We start from the raw sequence: 20,030 nt of genomic DNA on the forward strand, positions 1-20,030 counted from the left end.
TCAACTTCCAATTATTTCAGTTTCAGCAGGAGTAACGCCCCCATGGAGCTTTTTAGCATGTGCTACAGGGAAAGTCGGAAAGAGCACGCTTCCCCAATTTGACTAGGCAGTAAGCGACCAGGATGAGCAATTCAAAAATTTTCCAAGCAATGGCAATGTATATTCCAGTGTTGAAGCAACAGTACTGTGTAATTACAGGGAAGGGAGCAACATCTACAGCCCTGACATACCCACATTGCCAAAAATCTAAAAGTGCTGGCTTTGCTTAATGCTCTCGACTCCTAATGGCAAAACTGGCTGTACTTACCACCCATCAATTTGCATGTACATCCGCCTGCTTGCCATCTAACATGCCACTGATTGTGCTGCATTGCTGTTATACTGCTTCTCCCTCTCTCCACAAATGGATATGGTCGCCACCAATCTGCCATCTGCTCAACCACCAGCATCTCTTCAGATAAGATGATAGAGCTAGATGAGCAAGATCTGCAAGTTTATCTATGTATGCTCATTACCATTCGGCAATGCCACCTCCTTCAAACTCTGAACTCAGCAAGGTCAATTGACAAACCACGCATCATCGAATCAAATCACATCAGAGCAGCAACATTTCCATCCCCTCACTGAATTGTCCTTGTGAGTTTGCACTTAGAGATGAAGAGGGTGTCCGTGTAGTTGAGCCGGCACAGCTTGAGCAACTCCGAGGCTTTCTGCTTCAGCTCCGGCGCACAACCACTTTGGATGACAAGTAGAAGCTTGGCAGCCAACCCAGCCTCCACGGCAGCAGGTGCGCACTCTTCAGGCGCCATACGGCACACCGTCCACAGCATTGACAGCGCCCGTCGCGTGCATGCCTCTGAAACTCTCATCAGCAAGCGAACAGCATTGGGTATTGTCCGCGGACAATCCTTGAGAGCCGCCCTGCCCTCTGGAACTGCAGACAGGGCATCCAAGATGTCCAAGGCCGGCTCGACGCACTCTGTTGCCAGCTCCGGCAACAATTCCACCAGCTGTGGAACCGCACCAATGCTAACAATCAAACTCCTCGCCGGCCTATGCACTGCACAAATCGAATTCAGCAGCTCGAGCCCCGCCACCACACCGTCCGGATGCCGCTTGTCCCGGATGAGGCGCACGACACCAACCAAGAGGCTCAGGCTCGCCACTGTGTCCGGCCGGAAACCCCTCTCATCCATGAGGATGCGGATGAGCCGGACACAGTTGATCTTTGTGTCCGCCGCCCCCTCATTGAGCATGTCCACCACGAGCGACACCTTCGCCGGCTGCATGAGCGCGGTCTTCGCGTCGGCGTCGAGCGTCACGCCGCTGACGAGAATGGCGACGGCCTCCGTCCCCACGGCGTGGGACGTGAAGGGGCCGAGCAGCGAGGTCAACAGGGCCACGCCGCCCGACTCCGCGATAGCCTTGGTGACGGACTGGTGGGTGGCGGCGAGGGTGCGAAGCTCCCGGAGCGCGGCGACGCGGGCCTGGCCCTTGAGCGGCTGCCTCCTGGGCACCGCCGTGCCCCGGAGGCCGTGGACGAGGTCGGCGGCGCGGCCGTGGAAGTCGGCGGAGCGCTTCTTGAACCTGGTGTAGCGTCGCGAGAACCAGGCGGCGATGAGCTGGCGGAGCGTGGCGTTGGGGGTGAGCGCGTCGTCCCAGAGCTCCTGCATCGTGGTCGGGCAGGTGCGGTGGCCCAGCGCGAGCCACCGCGAGATGTTGGCCCGCTCGTACGTCTGCCCCGTGCAGAGCGTGACCGGATCCACCATGGGCTCGAGCGAGATCGGGCAGATGAAGACCGCCGGCACCGCCTCGTCCCCGCCTGCATCCCCGGCCGCGTCGAGCTCGTCCATCATCTTCCTCAGCTCGACCGGCTGCTTCCCGGCGTCCCCCGCCGCCGCATCCCCGGGCTCCAGCGCGCCCCCGAGGATGCCGTCCTTGAGCGCCGTGTCGATGTCGAGCACCTGCCCGCCGCATGGCAGCTCCTGGTACTGCGGCATTGTTGCGGCCTGGCGGCGGCGCAGCGACGAGTCCCCCGGCCAAGCACACCACCACCAGCACCGCGGCGACGGACGGCGACGCCCTTTTAGCAGCGCGCAGGCCCCGGAGGCGACGGAATGATGGGGAGAATCATGGGGCGACTTATCGCCATCATCATCACCGCGCTCCTTTCTTCCACTCTTTCTTGACCACTTGCTTTTCTAGGATTTTCGGGTTGCTCCGCAGAAGCAGTAGCTAGCTAGGGCTGGGGGGGAGTCAAAAGGCGGGGCGAGCGAACAGGGCGGCGGAGCCGAGAGCCTTTAGGTTTTGGATTGGGAGTGGACTGCGGCGGCGAGCAAGGCAGCACAGAGATATGGGGAAGATCTGGGGGGGGGGGGGGGGGGGGGGGGGGGTTGAGGCCTTGAGGGAGGGGGGATTGGGAGTGGGAAACTGTCTGGTAGAATTTTGAGATCTAGTCCAAGCAATAGTGGGTGGACTGGAGAAGAGGGAGGGAGGAGAGGACAAGAGGAGCCTGGCCTGGGTGTGTTTGTGACTTGTGTGTGTAGAATATCTAGATGGGCTGTGTGTTAGATGCAAAAAGTGTTTGCGAAAAATATTGTAGTATTTTTTGTTTATATGTGGTAAATATTGTTTTACCATAGGCTAATTAGGCTCAAAAGATTCGTCTCGCAACGTACATCAAAACTATGTAATTAGTTTTTTTATTTACTTACATTTAGTACTCTATATAGATCATTTGCTATATTTAATGTTTCGATGTAATGGAAAATTTGGAAAGTTTGGAGGAGTTGGAGGAACTAAACACAGCCCAGTATTATTTGTGTTGGAGTACTACTCTTTTTTTTGTGTGTGTGTGGGGGCGGAGGAGTGTGAGGGGATTGGATGGGAGAGGTGGGGACCATCCATTTGCGCTCTCACTACACCGTGTGTGTGGGGTGGGCCTCCCTGCACACCCCTTGTCGTCCCACTGCTTTTTTTTTCTCCCCAATTTTCCAGTGCTTTTTTTTAAAAAAAAGTATTCGTGTGCTTTTTTTCTCCGATATTTCTTATTTCTCGCTGCTGACGGAAATGGGAAATTGGTCTCTTCCAGAAGCAAAAGAACACGGAAAGCTATGGAGCCCGAGATGGTAAACTAGGCGCACCACATGCAGTAGAATCTTGATGGCGGCACGTATTCGCGTGGCGGCCATCTTTAGCCTGATGTGACCCCCTGCTTCCATGGCTCTCCATTCCTTAAGAAACGGGTCTCGTGTTCCATTCTCCCCTTTTCACGATTCAGGTCGGGTTTAGCTCCAACGTAAAAAAAAATTGCCATGAAAGTCTATTTACAAATTTTTTTACACAAATGAGTTGTAAATCGCGAGCCGAATCTAATGATACTAATTAATTTATAATTAATTCATAATTAGCGGATGATTATTGTAGCATTATTATTGCAAATCATGAATTAAGTAGGCTCATTAGATTCGTCTCGCGATTTACAACCCATCCAAACAAAATTTTATAAGTAGACTTCATTTAATACTCCATACATATGTTAAAACATTCGATATGATTTTTTTTTATGTTTACAAGATTTACGGGCAAAGATCTGTGGGCCTCAGCCCGTGCTGGCCAGTGTGACCGCGCGGGTGACGAACAAAGCCGAAACGAAACAGGAGGACGAGACGAGGGCGTGCTTGCTACACTGTGTACGACGGCGTTTGCGTGCGCGGGCGACGGCCTCCGTGGCACGCACGCGGGCAGCACGTGCGCGGCGCGCGCGGGCGGAGATAAGATCACCCCGGTCGCCGTGACCGCAGGAGGCAGGCAGGGTACGGGGCTGACCTGAACGGCCCTCGTGGGCCGCGACCACCACGTTACGTACGCAACGCCTACTACATCGGACGGGGCGTCTTCAGTGTGTTGACCATTTTGCCCTTCTAATTAGGCTGTGTTTAGTTGTTTAGGTGTAAAATTTTTGCAAAGGAATCTTATCAATTTGAAATACTAAATAAAGTCTATTTACAAATTTTTTATATATATGAGTTGTAAATCGCGAGACGAATCTAATAATGCTAATTAATCCATAATTAACGGATGGTACTATAGAATCACTGTTGCAAATCATAAATTAAGTAGTATCATTAGATTCGTCTCGCGATTTACAACCCATCTATGCAAAAAAATTTATAAATAGACTTCATTTACTATTTCATGCATATGTTAAAATATTCGATGTAATGTTTTTTTTACGGGGTTTACAGGTAAACATATAAACAGAGTGGTAGGAGCGCTATCGCTACCCCTGGGCACCATTAATCACTGTGAATGCGAGTGATTCTGGTAAAGTTTTCAAACCCAACAAACCCCCTGCCCTGCACGAGCGTCCAGCAGACGAGCTCGACAGGCCTGGCTGCTGTGGATTCGCCGTATCTCGCTTTCAATGGTGTTCTACCGCGCTTGGTCCGGTCTGTGGTCTGGCCGTCAGCGAGCGTTAGCCTGACGGAGCCGGGAGGAATTGCCGCCAGCCAGCCAGCCCGGACCCCAAATCTTGAAACGCCAGAGAGAAAGAGAAAAAGATGAGACGAGACACCACACGTGCAGCGGCGCCAGGGTGGAGGAGCCCTCATTTTTTTTAGCAATTAAGTGGATCCGCTACGACCGCGACCGAGACCGGTGACCGGCGCAAAGATTTATCATTTCGAGCCGAGAGCAAGAAAGAAAAAAAATAAAGGGAAAGACGCCCGAAAACATAAAGGCCACGACGCTACAGGACGAGGAAAAAGGCGAGCGGAACGTGCGTGCCCAAAGCGGCCACTCCGTCCGAGCTCCTTTCAAAATGGCGCTCCATCCTTCCTTGACCAACCAATGAACCAACCAACCGCCGCTGGGCTTGCCGGTACGCGCAGGAATTTAAACCTGGGCGCTGGCCGGTGGTGAATCTCAACGCCGCCACCCGCCCCAGCCGTGGAGTGGAGGGTACGTGACGTACGTACGCGCAGGCGTGCGGGTGCCGCAAGTCAAAGGCCCCCCGAGGCCCAGACGGGACGAGGCGATCGGACGGACGGGGACGGGCGGGCTTGCCGCTGGCGAGAGGCCGGTGGAGGACGGACGCCACGACGAGCGCAGGCGCAGGGACGCGTCGGCGTCCCGCACCGGTCAAATCCGTACCCCGTCCGGCCGGTCCAGCACGATGGATGCGTGTGCTCGAGCTCGAGCGCACTGTTGGCGCACAGGGATGTGCCGCTGCTGCTTGCGTTGCGTGCTCGGCTCGGCTCCGGTGCTCCCCCGGCCGGAGAAGAGGAGGTGGGTGGGCGGGTACATGGCGCGGCGCCGGGGGAGGGGGGGGGGGGGGGGGGGGGGCTGCCGCGAGCGTCGTTTCTGCCCGACACCGAGGGCCGGCACAGTGCGCACGCACCGCTGCCGCCGCGGGCGGGGAGGAGGGCGGCGGCACACGACAGCGGTGGCGCATGACACAGTGCGCGGCCTGGCCTAGGCTTTGCTGCCCCGGCCAAGGTATACCGACAGTCCGGCCAAACCGGCGGGATCGGTTCCGGTATACCGGTCCGGTTTGGCCAGAAATTAGTCGGAATTGGTTAAATTCAAATTTGAATTCAAAAGCCGCCGTGCAACCGGTTCGGACTGGTTTATCGGTCGGTTGGACCGATTTACCGGTCGATTTGGCCGGTATACCGGTGGTTTAAAGTAATTTTTCGGCGGTTAAAAAATAGATCCCTGGTGTGAAATAAAAGAAAATTTTGGCATGAGCTATGCACGTATTAATGTAAATGATCACACCAAAACAAGAATTATAATCATACATACAAATATAATTGTAATAAACGTGCATACAAATACCGAGTCATACACTTATACACATTAAATAAGAGTTCAACGTAGGAATGGGAAGACCCCATTTGGGACGCGGTTTGGTATTCGGCAGTGGACAACAAAGCGATACCTCGCACTCTAACCAGCTCAGCCTTGTAGTGTTGCCAAGTTTGGTCCGTCCACGCCGATGTTGTCTTTCATTCCTGAACTAACATAGTGTAAAAATGGGAGTCTTCTAATTCGTACACACATCTCGTCGGTGGTTGCATGTTGATGTCAGGAATGGGTAGTGAAAAGAGTGTCTGGAATCATTGTAGGAGGAAGAAGAGTATTGTGGAGTGTCGTAGTCCGTCGGTCCACCTGTTCTCCTCTGCGATTGCGGTGCTCAATGGTCGGTGTCTTGAGTAGCATGTGTGAACTGAGTCTCCCCTACAATCAACCATATATCATAATTAATAGTCAATAATCATAGCCAGAAATATGTGTGTATTTATATGTGCAATGTATACCTGTGAAACGAACACCATGAGCACCACCAGCATCACCACCAGCACCACCACCAGCACCACCACCACTACCACCAGCACCACCACCAGCATCAGCACCGTCACTATCATCTGTGTCTCCCTGACCGCGCTGACAAAGTATGGGCTGCCAGCCTGTCTTCAAGGTACTCCTGCAATATGGAAAAACTTTGACCAAGCTTTACCAATAGATTCCTTTGCATTCTTACCCTTCTGCGTCCAGGAGTCTGTATCAATCCTTGGTTGCGCCATTCCTCTTCTCCCACCAGCTGCCAAGTTATAGTCCTTCACCACAGGACTCTACCTCTGCGAAGTGGCTCTTCGAAACATCCTCTGCATAACAATCCCCCTCGTTGAACCACTACCCCTCCACGCTCATATGCACCTCCTCTCCGTTCCACCTTCCGTCAGAACTCTGCTTCCGCTCTCGATAGATCCATGGCACGCTGCACCTGAGCCTCCTCATCTTCTTCATCACCGGGATAGTTTCCCTCCGCTGCAAACTTCTCACATCTCAATCTCTCTCGGGTCTGGCCAGCAGTTGCCTTCTTTGCCCTATCAATCTCACGCTGAAAGAAGTCCCGCACATCAGGTGGCACATTTCTGCAATGGACCACCTCTGCCCCGCACCCAGTCAAATGTTGTTTCAATCTAGTCGCACCACCTCCTCCTTTCTGCGTACGACAATAGTTGCATCGCCATCCGGGATAAAGATTTTCATCGTGTTCCCATACAACATCTCTGCCTGGCATTGTCTATCTGCATACATGAACACCAAAAACATATCAATCACATAAATAAAATCATAAACCCTACACCTAAATCTTACCTAAATTCTAATTACTACACCTAAATCTTACCTAAAACTTAAAACATATCTGCCATACACCTAACTCTAACCTAAATCTTAAAACAAATCATCTAATATTCTAAATCTTTTTTTTGCGACTATCTAATATTCTAAATCATACACCTAACCAATCATTCTATTAAAAAAATTTCACTTCTTACCTTGTCTCCCGGTTGCACCGGCTTTCCGGCGATACCGGCCGGCTAACCGCCCCTGCGCGGCGGTCGGAGAGCAGATCCGAGGCCGGGCCGGCTTACCGGACTAACCGGCCGGCTAGCCGGGCTCGGCGGGCGGCTTCCCGACTGCGGGCGCCGGTCGCCTCCTGCGAGCGGCGGACAGGGAGCGGGTGGGGGGCGGAAGGGTTCTGGGGGTTGCGCGACCCCTCCCACCTCTGTCCAGAACCCTATCTAGCTTGCCAGAGTGCCTTGGGCCTTATTGGGCCGTCGGTTTTTTTTTTTTTTTGATTTAACTTCAAAATTCCGCAAACTATATTAAATGAACAAATTTTTGAGAAAATTTGACACCATTAGATTCGTCGCACCTTTAAATATTTTTAGGAATTTTTCATTTTTGAATTTGGGTCGGTTTCCTACCGGCTCAAACCGAAACCGGGCCGGACCGGTTTGACCGGTAACCGGTTCCCACCGGTTTTGTAAACTCTGGCCCCGGCAACGTGCGCAGGGGCGGATCTAAAGGGGGGTAAGGGGGATCAAGCCCTCCTACCTCCCCAAGATACATGCATACCCCCCTAAGCCCCCCACTATTTTTGGGATGAAACAAAAAGAAAAAGAGAGGAGGAAGAGGAAGAGGAAGAGAAGGGGAGGAAGAAGAGAGTTAATATGAGCCCCCTCTACCTCTACTTGTTCAACATAGATTCGCCACTGAACGTGCGAGCACAGGAGCGCGCCGTGGGTTCGTGCCTCCCGGTCCCGGGCGCGAGCAAAAACGGGCGCATCGCGCCGTCGCGCGGCGGGGCTCTCGCTCCGGCTGGTCGCCATGCGTCACGCCCGTGCCGGCCGAGAACACGGGTCAGGGTCAGGCATTCAGTGCGGGGGCAGCAGAAAGGCCCCTGCTCGGTGCCGCCGTGGGGCAGCCGGGACCGGGAGTGGCAACCGCTGCCGGCGCAGCAGCCCGAGCGTTTCAGGTGAGGCGGGATGGACGCTTGCTGGGAACTGGAGACTGTTGCGGTGCATCGCGCCTGGCGGCACCCGCCGTCTGGTTCGCTGGCTGCCGGCCACTCCTGTTCGCGGAGGCACGCACGCGGCCCGCACATGACCATGACCCCAACCGAAGCCAACGATGTTGGTGGGCAATTTTGAACTGGGGCGGGGAAAGCCGGCTGTCCAACCTGCATTTGTTTGGAGATTCTTTTCAGGTAACCCCGCATCCGCATTAGGGATGGCAACGAGTCGTGTATGTTGCGAGTAGAGCAAATACCCGCCCGCGACAATACCCGAAACTCTAAAGCATATCCGTACCCGCGAAGTCTAGCGGGTAAAATTTTATACCCATATCCATACACACCGGGTACGGGTCGGGTTTCGGGTACCCATCGGGTATTTTAATAATAGCATAAATAACCTATCATTTGGTCGAATTGACTAGCATATTTTAAATTTATCATCCATATAGACGAACGCAAAGCATTAGTAGAATTAAACGGATCATCTTGCACCTTTTTTCTTATTTTTAACATCTATTTTGTAGTTGTATGTAAGTATATGCATTCAATTCTAGTTATATATTTCATCTAAAAAAATGTAACAATGATTATACGATTCACTACAAATAATAAGCAAAATGTATATGTCATTTTCACATCTATTAGTTCACACAATCTCACTATCCATCTATTTAGTTCATACAATCATAAGAAAATGAGACATAAAATTTGTGAATGATATGAGTTCACTAGATTATTTTTTTATTTCGGGTACCCGTTGGATACTCACGGGTAAAAAATTTTACCCACGTTCTACCCGCAAGTAAAATTTTATACTCATATTCATACCCGCGGGTAAAATTTCATACTCATACTCAACCGTCGGATCGGGTACCCGCCATCCCTAATCCGCATGTGTCTGCGGCCGGAGCTACACGGTCCTTGAGGCGCCTGCCGCGATTATTAAAAAAAAACACGCCAAAGCCTGCGACCGCGCTGCTAAGCCGGTCTGGTCCCCAGAGGCAGAAAGCAAGCCCCTCCGCAAAAACTAGGGCTCAAATGACAGGGAGCATCAGGCATAAACAAAGCCGGTGGCAGGCAGGCAGCCAGGGTCGCGGTCGCTCTCCCAGACTCTCCCCCGACCTCAAGGACACACACAACCCCGCACCGGCGCCCGCGCGAAACAGCAATAAGTTAGCCGCACGAATGATCATCACGATGCCCCGGCTCCAGGCGGCGCTTTATTGATCAGTCAGCCAGCAGCTTACTAGGCCCCGTTTGTTTCGGTGTAGTACTACTTAGCACACGATTCCCGAAAAAAAAATCTTCAATGCATGGAGTACTAAACAAAGTTTATTTGTAAAATTTTTTCACGGATGGGTGTAACTTTTCACGACGAATCTAATGATAGTAATTAATCGATGATTGGCTACAGTAATACTACAGTACCATCCTCTAACCGTGCGGTCAAAGGTCTCATTAGGTTCGTCTCGCGAAGTAGAACAGGGCTGTGGAGTTAGTTTTATAAATTGTCTTTATTTAGTATCTCTAATTATTAGTCAAAATTTTTGTGTAATACTACTACAAACCAAACAGGGCCTAGGAGTAGTACTACTAGTAGTATTTGATTAATTAGTGGTCAGTCAGCTGGCGGGGTGGCGTGATTAAAGAAAGCGTCCTAATCCGGATCGGCGGCAGGAGCGGCGCCGGTGGGGGCGCGCGGGACGGGGAGCGCGCGCCGCACCGCACCGCATGCACGGGGGGCAGCGTGCCTGCCCGCGAGGCCCGGGGTCTGACCGGTCAATGTGGTCCAGGTTGGGGGGCGTCCCCGGCGCCAGCGCCATGCCAATGTGCCGTCGTGCCGATGCAAAGCCCGTCCCCATCGCCGAGGAGGGGAGGGGGGCATTTCTTGATGCTGCCAACCAACTTTGCAGCTGCCCGCCGCCCGGCGCTCTCGCTTTGACCGTGACCTCACGCCCCCCGCTCGCTTCGCTTTCCGGGACGCCCTGTCCGGTTCTCGTTTCTGCCTGTCTGCGCCGCTGCTGCAACTGTATCTGCCGCGCGCCCACGGCCCATCTCTGCTCCCTCCTTCTCTTCTCTTTTCCTTTTCCTTCAATGGCGCGAGGTGAATCATGAGATGGGAGGGAGGCGCCAAGCGAGATAGACGAACAGTGACGCCACGAGAGAGAGAGACGTGGGTGAAGGGGGCCGGCGCCCTGATTGGTTCCCTTGCCGTGCCGGTAGGAGACTCGCTGGGCTGGGAGGGATGGATCCCACCGGCCCAGCGTGTGGGCGGTGGTCCACGGACAGACACCAAGACGTCTACGTATACCACACGATCGCGCGCATTGGCGCATCAGCACCAAGCAGCGACTCCCCCCTCAAAAAAAAAAAAAAAAAGAGCACCAGCGTACTCAAAGTCTCAAACCTGATTGACGTATTTAGAGCGAGTATAGGCTCTATTTATTTCCGATTATAATTGATTTATTGGTGGGAATAGGTGATAATTCCATCAAACACCTCGTTTATTTTCGCTTCGGTGGTAATTCACTTTAAATATTTGAACCACAAGAAGCAAGAAGCAAGAAGCGAGAAATTTTTTGCTTCTCTCAGCCACACTTAGATTATAAGCTAAGCGAAAATAAACAGGATCATAATAGAAAAGTTGTAACTAAATGTTGAGGTGGAAGAGAGAAGAGGAGAGAAAAGAGAAGCAGGCTGTAAACTTACAGCCGGCTCGGGCACAAAAACCAAGAAGTTCTACAAGAGAGACAAGTGGGCCAGAAAGGCTAACTACTATATGAGTTGGCTAATAAAAGACTGCAAAGAACCTCGCAGCCAGCAAACCGGCTATATTATTTGCCTTGCTCTTAGCCGGCATGGTTACGAGTCGGCGGCGTGATCATGGTTTCGAATTAGAAAGTCTATAATGAGCATTTATCTACTGAGAGGCATACGTATAATTTTAGTATTACTAATTGGAAGTTCCTTTTGAAGCCTCCAGATGAAGCCACCTAGAATCCTAGGTGGACAGTCTAAAAAAAATAGAAAAATTTAATAAATTCTCACAAAAATCAGAAATATCCGGCCATTAATTTGGCAACTCTAATCAAAATAGCCATTGGATCTGTTATATTTTTCTTATAAATTACCCACCTTTGCCTTTATGAAAATAGACTAAAGTAACCCCCTAAACATAAACACACACACACATATATATATATAATCCAATGCTAACACAATAAAAATTAAAATCAATCCGAAACTTGAATCAAAATTATATGATTATGATAAAATTTTAAAGCACATCAATATAAAATTCTAACTTCTATCATTATTAATATATTATTTGTATTATTATTTATATAAAATACTAACCGTAATGTGTGTGTCATCATATGTTTATGTATAAGACAAGAGATAAGAATACAAATTTTCATGTTGTTCACGTAACTCAAACAATATGTTGAATTAAATACATATCAAACATATATGGATGTGTGATGCAAAGTGAGAGAGAAAATTAGTAACTAAGCCTATCATATTTTTTTACAATTATATAATTATAAATATGTATCTTTATACTACTGGATTAAAATATTTAATTAGTTAAAGAAAGCGTAAGATAGATCATTATTAGATATCTCTAACTATCTCGTGCGAGAGCACGAGTTGATAGACTAGTTTGAAAAATTGGAAAAACTATTTGGGTCGTGATCTGAAACCTGGAAACAATTCGGGACAAAACATGATGTTATATTGAAAACTGGCTGAATTTGAGAATGCTCTAGGACGTTGCGCTCCAGATATAGCGGAGCTGCGGAAGGATCCAGTTGACTGCGAGTTTTGGACGTGGAGGCAAACCAAACTAACACGACTTGGAACCACACACATGTAGCAGGGCCCATTCCGTGGCTCGATCGGTTGGACTTTGGACAATCGGGTGCAGTGCCACGCCCATCACCTTCAAACCTCACTCACGACCGGGACAAGGGGCCACCAAACGATGACCGGACGACTATAGAACAGGATTTGCTTTGCTCCCCGGCTCCAGCCTCCACGGCTCCTACTATACCTGGGATTGGATTGACATCCAAAGTCCAATCGTGTGAATCCAATTGAAATCCATCTAAAATCAGCATCCATCCAGTCCAATCCTAGCATTTAATCTCTGAAATCCAATCCAGTCCAATCATATTCAATTTAATCCAAATCCATCCAATACAATCCAAAATCCAAGCATGAAGCGGGAGCCACAAACAAACAGAACACATCATCTGAACGTCTTCCGCAACCACGGCAAGCTCGCCGGCAAGGAGCTGATGATGTGAAGCATCTCGCCATCTCCAACCACGTAGACTACTCGCCCGACCGTGCCGCGAGGGCATGCAGCCGAGACTCCCTGAACTGATGGTCCACACCGCCGGCGCTGTCACCAATGGTCTCTACGGGCAGCGCGTCCAGCGCCACCGTGCACCGTCAAGACGCCGCATCTGCCGCCGACACAGCCACCGCGCGCAACTCCGCACCATGCGTGCGGGAGGAGAGAAATCCAACATGAATTGGATTATCCTATTTTTCTATCCAAGGAGATCCAATATATTTGGATCTAAAGCAAATGGATTATCTATGTCCGACTAGATTCAAATCCAACGAGATTCAATGCCAAAGTCCAATCGAATGTTGGATATTAAAAAAAAAAGGAATAAGTCCATTTTACCCCCCTGAACTTGTCAAGGAATCCGGATTACCCCTCAACTACAAAACCAGACATCTAGCCTCCCTCAACTCCTAAAACCGGACAAATTACCCCCTGGCTGGTTTTCATGGTGGTTTTGCTGATGTGGCACTGACGTGGCGGTGGGCCTCACATGTCAGTCATCCCCCTCTCCTCTCTTCTCCTCTGTTTAGCCGCCTGACCTACCCATCCCGGCAGGCATCCCTCCCCGCCCCCAGCCGCCGCCGACGCCTGACCCGGGCAGCGCTGACCGACCGGCCTTGGACGCGTTTCCCCCCCCCCTCCGGCGCCGTCCTCCTCCGGCCTCCGCGTTCGGGGGCAGGGGGCCCGCGCGCAGGCACCACCGGCGCGCCCACTTCGAGACCTTCATCCGCCTCCCCGACGCGGACCTCCTGCTGGACCCGGACGCCGACTTCGGCTTCTCCGACATCGAATTCCCCTCGCTCTCCGACGACTCCCCCGCCGCGTCCGACCCGACGCCGCAGCCCCCTCCCCCCGACCCGACTCGGCAGTGGATCCCCTGCCTCCCTCCCTCCCTCCCTCTCGTTCCTCCTCCGCCGATTCCCCTGCTCCCTCCGCCCCATCCCCTGCTCGCGGCGGCCGGATCCCGTCGCCGGCGGGGGAGGAGCGGGCTGGCGGGCGGGCGGGCGGGCTGGCTCGTGGAGGCGGCAGTGGAGCCTCCCTCTCCCACCGCGGGCGTGGGGCAGCTGGGCAAGGCCGGCCCCGGCGCGACGATGGCCCGAGCAGGCAGCAACGGCGGTCGGCGCGGTAGCGGGCCGGTGGCGCAGGCGGGGCGCGGGGGCGCTGTGCAGCGAGCGGGGTGCTTGGGGGCGGCTAAACAGAGGAGGGGAGAGGAGGGAGGGAGGACTGACATGTGGGTCCCACCGTCACGTCAGTGCCACGTCAGCAAAACCACCGTGAAAATCAGTCAGGGGGTGATTTGCCCGGTTTTATGAGTTTAGGGAGGCTAGATGTCTGGTTTTGTAGTTGAGGGAGGTAATCCGGATTCTTTGACAAATTCAGGGGGTAAAATGGACTTATTCTAAAAAAATCCAATCCCAGGAGTAGCTCCTACGCCATCTTCGAATCCTCCAGGGATGAAAACGCAGCCGAGTCCTCCTAAAGACTTGAGAAAAGCAAGCACTCCACGGCGGTGCCTTTGAGAGGCACGTAGACTTTACTCCTGCAAATCTATGCAAAAATCACGTTTTACAAAGAGGTAAAAATAGGTCTAGATAGAAGAAGTGCAGGTTTGATCCGAATGTTTCGTTCAAACAAGCAACGCCCAATATCATCCGAGCATCCACGAACTCAATCTTTTTGCACACGGCTTACTGAACCCAGTGGCATGTTTTTTTTTTCTTTCACAAAGTGATCCTGACGTGTTCCGAACAATTACGGTAAGAAGAAAAGAGACAAAAAAATAGAGGTGGGCCATATGGATAGAGGTATTAAGCCCATCCAAAGGATAATAGCCCGAGGTAAATACTAGCCCAACAACTCTAAACAAAGCAGCCCATCTAAGAATTGCTCTATCTAAAAAAAAACTAAGAATTGCTCCTCAGCGTTGCACGCCATTTTGGCCGTCGCAACTACTTGAGGGATAACATTATTTTATCCCTCAGTGTTACATGCAAAACTAGTTTATCTTCAATAAATAAATAAATAACATCTAAGATATATAATATACCACTGAAGATCAATGGCCTTATGACCTTTTTTTTTTGTTAATGCAGTGGCTGCGGGCATGCAGTTCTAGATCCGTATCAAGTTGTACTCGACCCCGTAACTTGATCAACTTTAGGTTTTTTCAATTATCACCAACTTTGTAGCAACGGGTTATATTTTAACCGGCCTCTGATAAAAAATTGGAGCGTTGCTGAAAATCATAATTGCACTTATATTCAATTCTAGCTACTACATGGGAATCGGCTCTAGAGCCGATGATCTTGCGGGTATATTGGACTACGTGGTCAATATCGTTTTTATGAAACTATTCGGAACACCGGCCGATAGATTCTCTATTAATTATTGATCATTTTTTTCTTGTCCATTGTAGCTTAAATTGACTAGCATGCCCCAACCTATAAAGAGCAGGATCTGCACTGGAGATAAGTAGAGCTCCCAGGCCTTAGCGTGTCTTGATCCGCAAGATTCATCGCACCGAATTTTGCAGCACTAGCGTATGAAGCATATGCAGATCTCTACCCACGTCGGCGGTCTTTATTTTTAACGTAACTCGACGATCTTCCTCACATGACGTCAAACAAACACAAAATCAGCACAAAACTGACAGGTGTTAGCCATCGGTTCGTGAACAGTAAACAGAGGCTCCCATATACCTCCTTTTGGTTCAGCGATATGGATCTTCTTCCTCACACCGCGTATGCAAAATCAGCACGAAACCGATAGATGTCAGTTATCGCCCCGAATTTTGCAGCAGCAGGAGTGAATGATGACACCCTAGCTGGAGTCTGTTTTCCACCGTGTGAAGCATATGCAGATCGCTACCCACGTCAGCGGTCTTTATTTTTTAATGTAACTCGGTGGTCTTCATCACATGGTGTCAAACAAACACAAAATCAGCACGAAACTGGCAGATATCAGCCATCGGCTCGTGAACAGTAACGGAGGCTCCCATATACTCAGCACGAATCAGCACCTCCTTTCTTCCTCACATGCAAAATCAGCACGAAACTGGCAGATGTCATTCATTTGTTCGTGAACAACAGAGGCTCCCATATACCTCCTTTTGATTCAGCGATATGGATCTAGATATTACATGTACGTATGAGTCGGTCACAACACAGGATAGTCCGTTTCCTCTACAAACAACTAGCTGGTTGGACCATTTCTCATAGGATATCAAAGACGTAACACAAACATATTCTAACTATGCTTATCTAACACAGAGCACGTGGAATCGTGGATAATTCCAACACGCGATTCAAGAGAATGCTTGCAAGAAATCTAGCCGCGCAGGTTGTCCTGGCGTGCTTATCAAGAGAATCAAATGGATGGTCCGCTACTTAACCGGGTGAGAGACAATTCAAATAAACATCTCTCGTGAGGTGCGGTGTCTCATCAGTGTCTCTGGTGGGTTCGTACGGGCGCGGTCTGCTCCCTCCGTCCCCTTTTAACTGTCCCTAGGAGAGCGCGCCTGTGAGGGGAATCGCTGTTCCTGAGCGACAGTTAAATCGGGACAGAGGGGGTACTTGTGAATTGTGATCGATCTCGTCCACATGGCTACTCGAGGCAACCATGTCCTCTAATTATTATGGATGCAAAGATCACTCACGACTCACCATCTCGTGAGTCGTAACCATCAGCGTCGAGAGGATCCGGAATATTTTTCGACCAAAGTCATTGTTTGTTGTGTAGGTGAGATAGTAAGAAAACTACACGTGAGATAACAAGGCCTAGGTTCAAGTCCTGCAGATCGTTGTAGTTGGTGGTGCTTGCTAAATATTTTTTATATACTAGCTTCTTTATTGAACAGATGCATCGTTCCGTACAAAGGTTGCACGCGTACTATAGTACCGTAACAATCTTAATACGAGATAATAATTTCACAAAAAAATACGAGATAATTAATAATCCTTTTGAGACTAGCTAGCGATTTGCCTCTAGAATTTCATCCATGAGTATGCTGAGCGCCCGTTCATCCGTGGCTAGTGCAGAGTGTCGAACGCCAGCAAGCTTGATGGATTTGAAGCGCTCCTTCTGTCCCGGCTGCTTACCCACCTTCTCCTCCAACGCCAGCATGCTAGCGAGATTGATCGTGTCGTCGCCGTCTCCGTACACCACCTCAGGCAGCCTACCGAAGTCGCCGTCCCAGTAAATCAGCTGCTCCGCCGTCGGGACACCCGTCCCAATCATATAGGTCCACGGTACCATGGGCGCCTCGAAGCAGTCCATCTTCGGGAGCTCGCGCTCTCTGAACGGCCGGACGGCGTCGGCGGAACCGACGGCAACGAGCAGGTCGGCCATGTCGTAGGCCGAGTAACTCCGGTTCCTGGTTACCACCAGCGGCCGGCGCCCAAACACCGCCGGGGACGGTAGGGTCGCCACGGCCGTCTCGAAGGTCCTCCACATCGATCGCATGGCCAGCTGCGGAGCCGCCGGGACGAAGAGCAACCCTACCGGGCCCGTGGCGAAGGCCGTCAGGGCGCGGACGTAGCCCCCGCCGGACCACGTCGGCGCCACCGTGATGAGGTGCTTGACGAAGCTGTCCCGCCACGGGAGCGGGGCGTTCCTGACGAACTCGAGCGCCACCACGCCGCCGAAGCTGTGGCCCAGGACGATGGCAGGCCTGCCGCTGTTCCTCTCGCTCGCGTCCTCGATGAGCCTCGCCAGCCGGCGGAAGTAGCGGGAGTAGAATCGGGACGCCTGGCCGGGCATCGGGGGAGCGTACCGCGGGTCGTAGGGAGCTCCGAAGAGGGTTTCTCCCTCACGGTAGCCTAGCCTTTCCAGTGTAGCCCTCAGTGTTCCCAAACAAAACTCCCTGCGTGGAATATGGATCGGAGTAGGCCAAATCATGTAAGCAGCATGCACTCGTGGAATGAAGCTGACTTGTTGATCCATGCATGCTCGGCGAGTTACACCCTCCTGGAGTAGAAGAAGTATGGTTGGGCTTACGGGTGTGTTGGAACCTTGGAGCCGGAGCCGCGGGCGGATCCGAAGCCGGGGACGCGCGACTCGACGCCGGGCAGGTTCCGGAAGTCCCCGAGGACGGCGTCGTAGACGAGGCGCATCTGGTCGACGAAGCACTCGGCGCGCTCGGCGTCCAGCTCCCAGGTGCGGTTCGTCCACAGCCCGAACCACCCCTCCTCCCCTTGCACCCGGCTGCACCGCGGCGTCGAGGGCCGGTAGGCGTCGGCGAGCCGCGCTTCCAGGTCGGGGCAGGACAAGCCGGGGATCAGCACGATCGGGTGCAGGCCGCGGCCGACGACGCCGTCCTCCGCCTCTCGCCGGTTGGACGCGGGGAGGTGGTCTCGGACTCGGAGGGAAGCCGGGAGGAGCAGCAGCAGAAGCGCAGAGAGCAAGCCGGGTAGCGTGGCGCCCATGGTCGTAGGTAGGTTGTGCGCCCCCGCAGATTTAATTTGATGATGCCCCTTCAACCCTGTATGCGTGTGTGTATATATACGTTCATCACAACACGTGTACCATGTGAGGAGGCCGGGTAGGTGGTGGAACCAGTTGGGCCGGTGCGTAGCACGTTCATGGGGCCATGTCGCAGTTAGTGCTTATGAGCTTATACCGCCGGTCGGGCGCTTTTTTCTTTTTATATTTAAAAAAAATAAAAATTTCAAAAATATATATCCGTTTTGAATTATTTCAAAAATATCCCCCGGTCGCCCTCCCATAAGGCGACAGGCTCTTAATGGAATTTTTTTCTTCAAATTTGCAACGAGATCTCTGGAAAAAAAGGGGGGCCTGTCGCCCCCCCACAGGCGACAGGGGCCTGTCGCCCGTTGGGGGGGGGGGGGGCGACAGGGTCCCCTCCCCCTAAGTCGCCATGCCGTCATACCCTTTGTCATTTGAGCCTAAAAATTCAGGAAAAAAGCCAGCCCTTGCCGCCATTCTCTTTGTCATTTGAGCCTAAAAATTCATGAAAAAACTGTAGTGGTTGCCGTGTTGTCACATCTTTTTGAAATGGTGGAAGGGCACTGCTATTGGGTCACGTATGTCTGGGCAAAGAATGCGATATTTGGGAAACCCGTGATCGTCGTGCTGAGCAGTGGCAACCTGTGATCTCGTACTCGCAGCTAGATACACTATGGTTCCTATTTTGAGCTATTCGAGCGTGTAGTCATCATCATCGTCGGCAGGATCTCGGCCGCTAACTCCTACCGCACCTAACTTGTCCTTCATTAAATCACAGAAAAAAATTGCAAAAACTTCCCTTATTTCACGAGCATTATGGAACCCACAAACATAATAAGTTCACATCAATAGTATCTATAGAAACAAATGACAAGTAAACTAGCAAAATCATAAACAACGGATACAAATAAGCGGTCCACAACTATCTCATTACAAATAAACATCAGAGATACAAACATCAGATATATCTAACCACCCCTAGGGCGTCGAACCCTCTTGGCCCTCTGCTGGGCACGGACATGGCCCTCGGAGTAGGTGAGAACATCCAGAGACCTCACCTGTCGCTCAGGACACGCAAGGGGCTGCGGTGTCTGCTGCTGAGAGATCCCAAGTGGTGCTCCTCCTAGCTGTGAATACCCCAAGACATCGGGGTCACCTTGCGCGGCAGGCTCTTCTGGAGTCAAGCGGTCGAAGTCGTCTAAGGTGAAGGTCTTGTTATCTGGTCGAAAGGAGGAAGAAGAAGGTCCGGCGCCCGCATCGGGGTAGAATCCTACGCAAAAAATGTGGATGTTAGCGTACGCTCGTATATGTCGTCATGACATATAGAAACCGAAATACGAAACATAAACTAACCTGTGTAGACCGGTATCTGTGGCCCCGGTACCATCCCTGGATACGGTCCGCCAGCTGGTGATGTCCCTCTAAACATTCCAGTATGGCCGAACGCAGTAGCTGGATCGTATCCTGTATGTGATATTAGTAAATATGTAGGAACACTTGACCTAATTTTAAAAAGATATGTACGTTACCTGCACTTGGGAAGAACTGAGATGTCGGCCCGTGCACGGTCGACGGACACGGGAACGACGACGAGGCCTGGGACGACCCGTGGCTGTCATCGTACTGCACACGGCTTCCCAAGTTGTGCACTACCTGACGCAACTGATCACGCTACCTCGACCATGCCTCTGTCTGCTCAAACTGGGTCATTGGGGATACGGCACGTACCCTCGTCAGGTAAGTCGAGCAGTCCGTCTCCATCATGTTGCAAAGGCGAAACTGCATCCATTCAGTAAAGGTACAGTTACAAACACATAAATTATCTTATGAATATGA

At 51.5% G+C, this 20,030-nt stretch overlaps 2 protein-coding genes across 2 annotated transcripts; both read right to left on the minus strand.

Annotated features, from left to right (window-relative positions):
* Positions 1 to 2,386, minus strand: LOC120646785 (U-box domain-containing protein 75). Its single transcript, XM_039923246.1, has 2 exons — positions 516 to 2,386; positions 1 to 431 (listed from the first exon to the last, which is right to left on the minus strand). Exon 1 carries the CDS (start codon positions 1,998 to 2,000, stop codon positions 621 to 623), a length of 1,380 nt encoding a protein of 459 aa, XP_039779180.1. The 5' UTR covers positions 2,001 to 2,386; the 3' UTR covers positions 1 to 431; positions 516 to 620.
* A 14,160-nt stretch (positions 2,387 to 16,546) lies between these two features.
* LOC120646786 (lecithin-cholesterol acyltransferase-like 1) lies at positions 16,547 to 18,335 on the minus strand. The gene is made up of 2 exons (XM_039923247.1): positions 17,727 to 18,335; positions 16,547 to 17,592 (listed from the first exon to the last, which is right to left on the minus strand). The coding sequence occupies exons 1-2, from the start codon at positions 18,152 to 18,154 to the stop codon at positions 16,701 to 16,703; spliced, it is 1,320 nt and encodes a 439-aa protein (XP_039779181.1). The 5' UTR covers positions 18,155 to 18,335; the 3' UTR covers positions 16,547 to 16,700.
* Positions 18,336 to 20,030: the final 1,695 nt, after the last annotated feature.

Source organism: Panicum virgatum, chromosome 9K (assembly GCF_016808335.1).
Source record: "Panicum virgatum strain AP13 chromosome 9K, P.virgatum_v5, whole genome shotgun sequence".
In the NCBI taxonomy this organism is placed as follows: Eukaryota; Viridiplantae; Streptophyta; class Magnoliopsida; order Poales; family Poaceae; genus Panicum; species Panicum virgatum.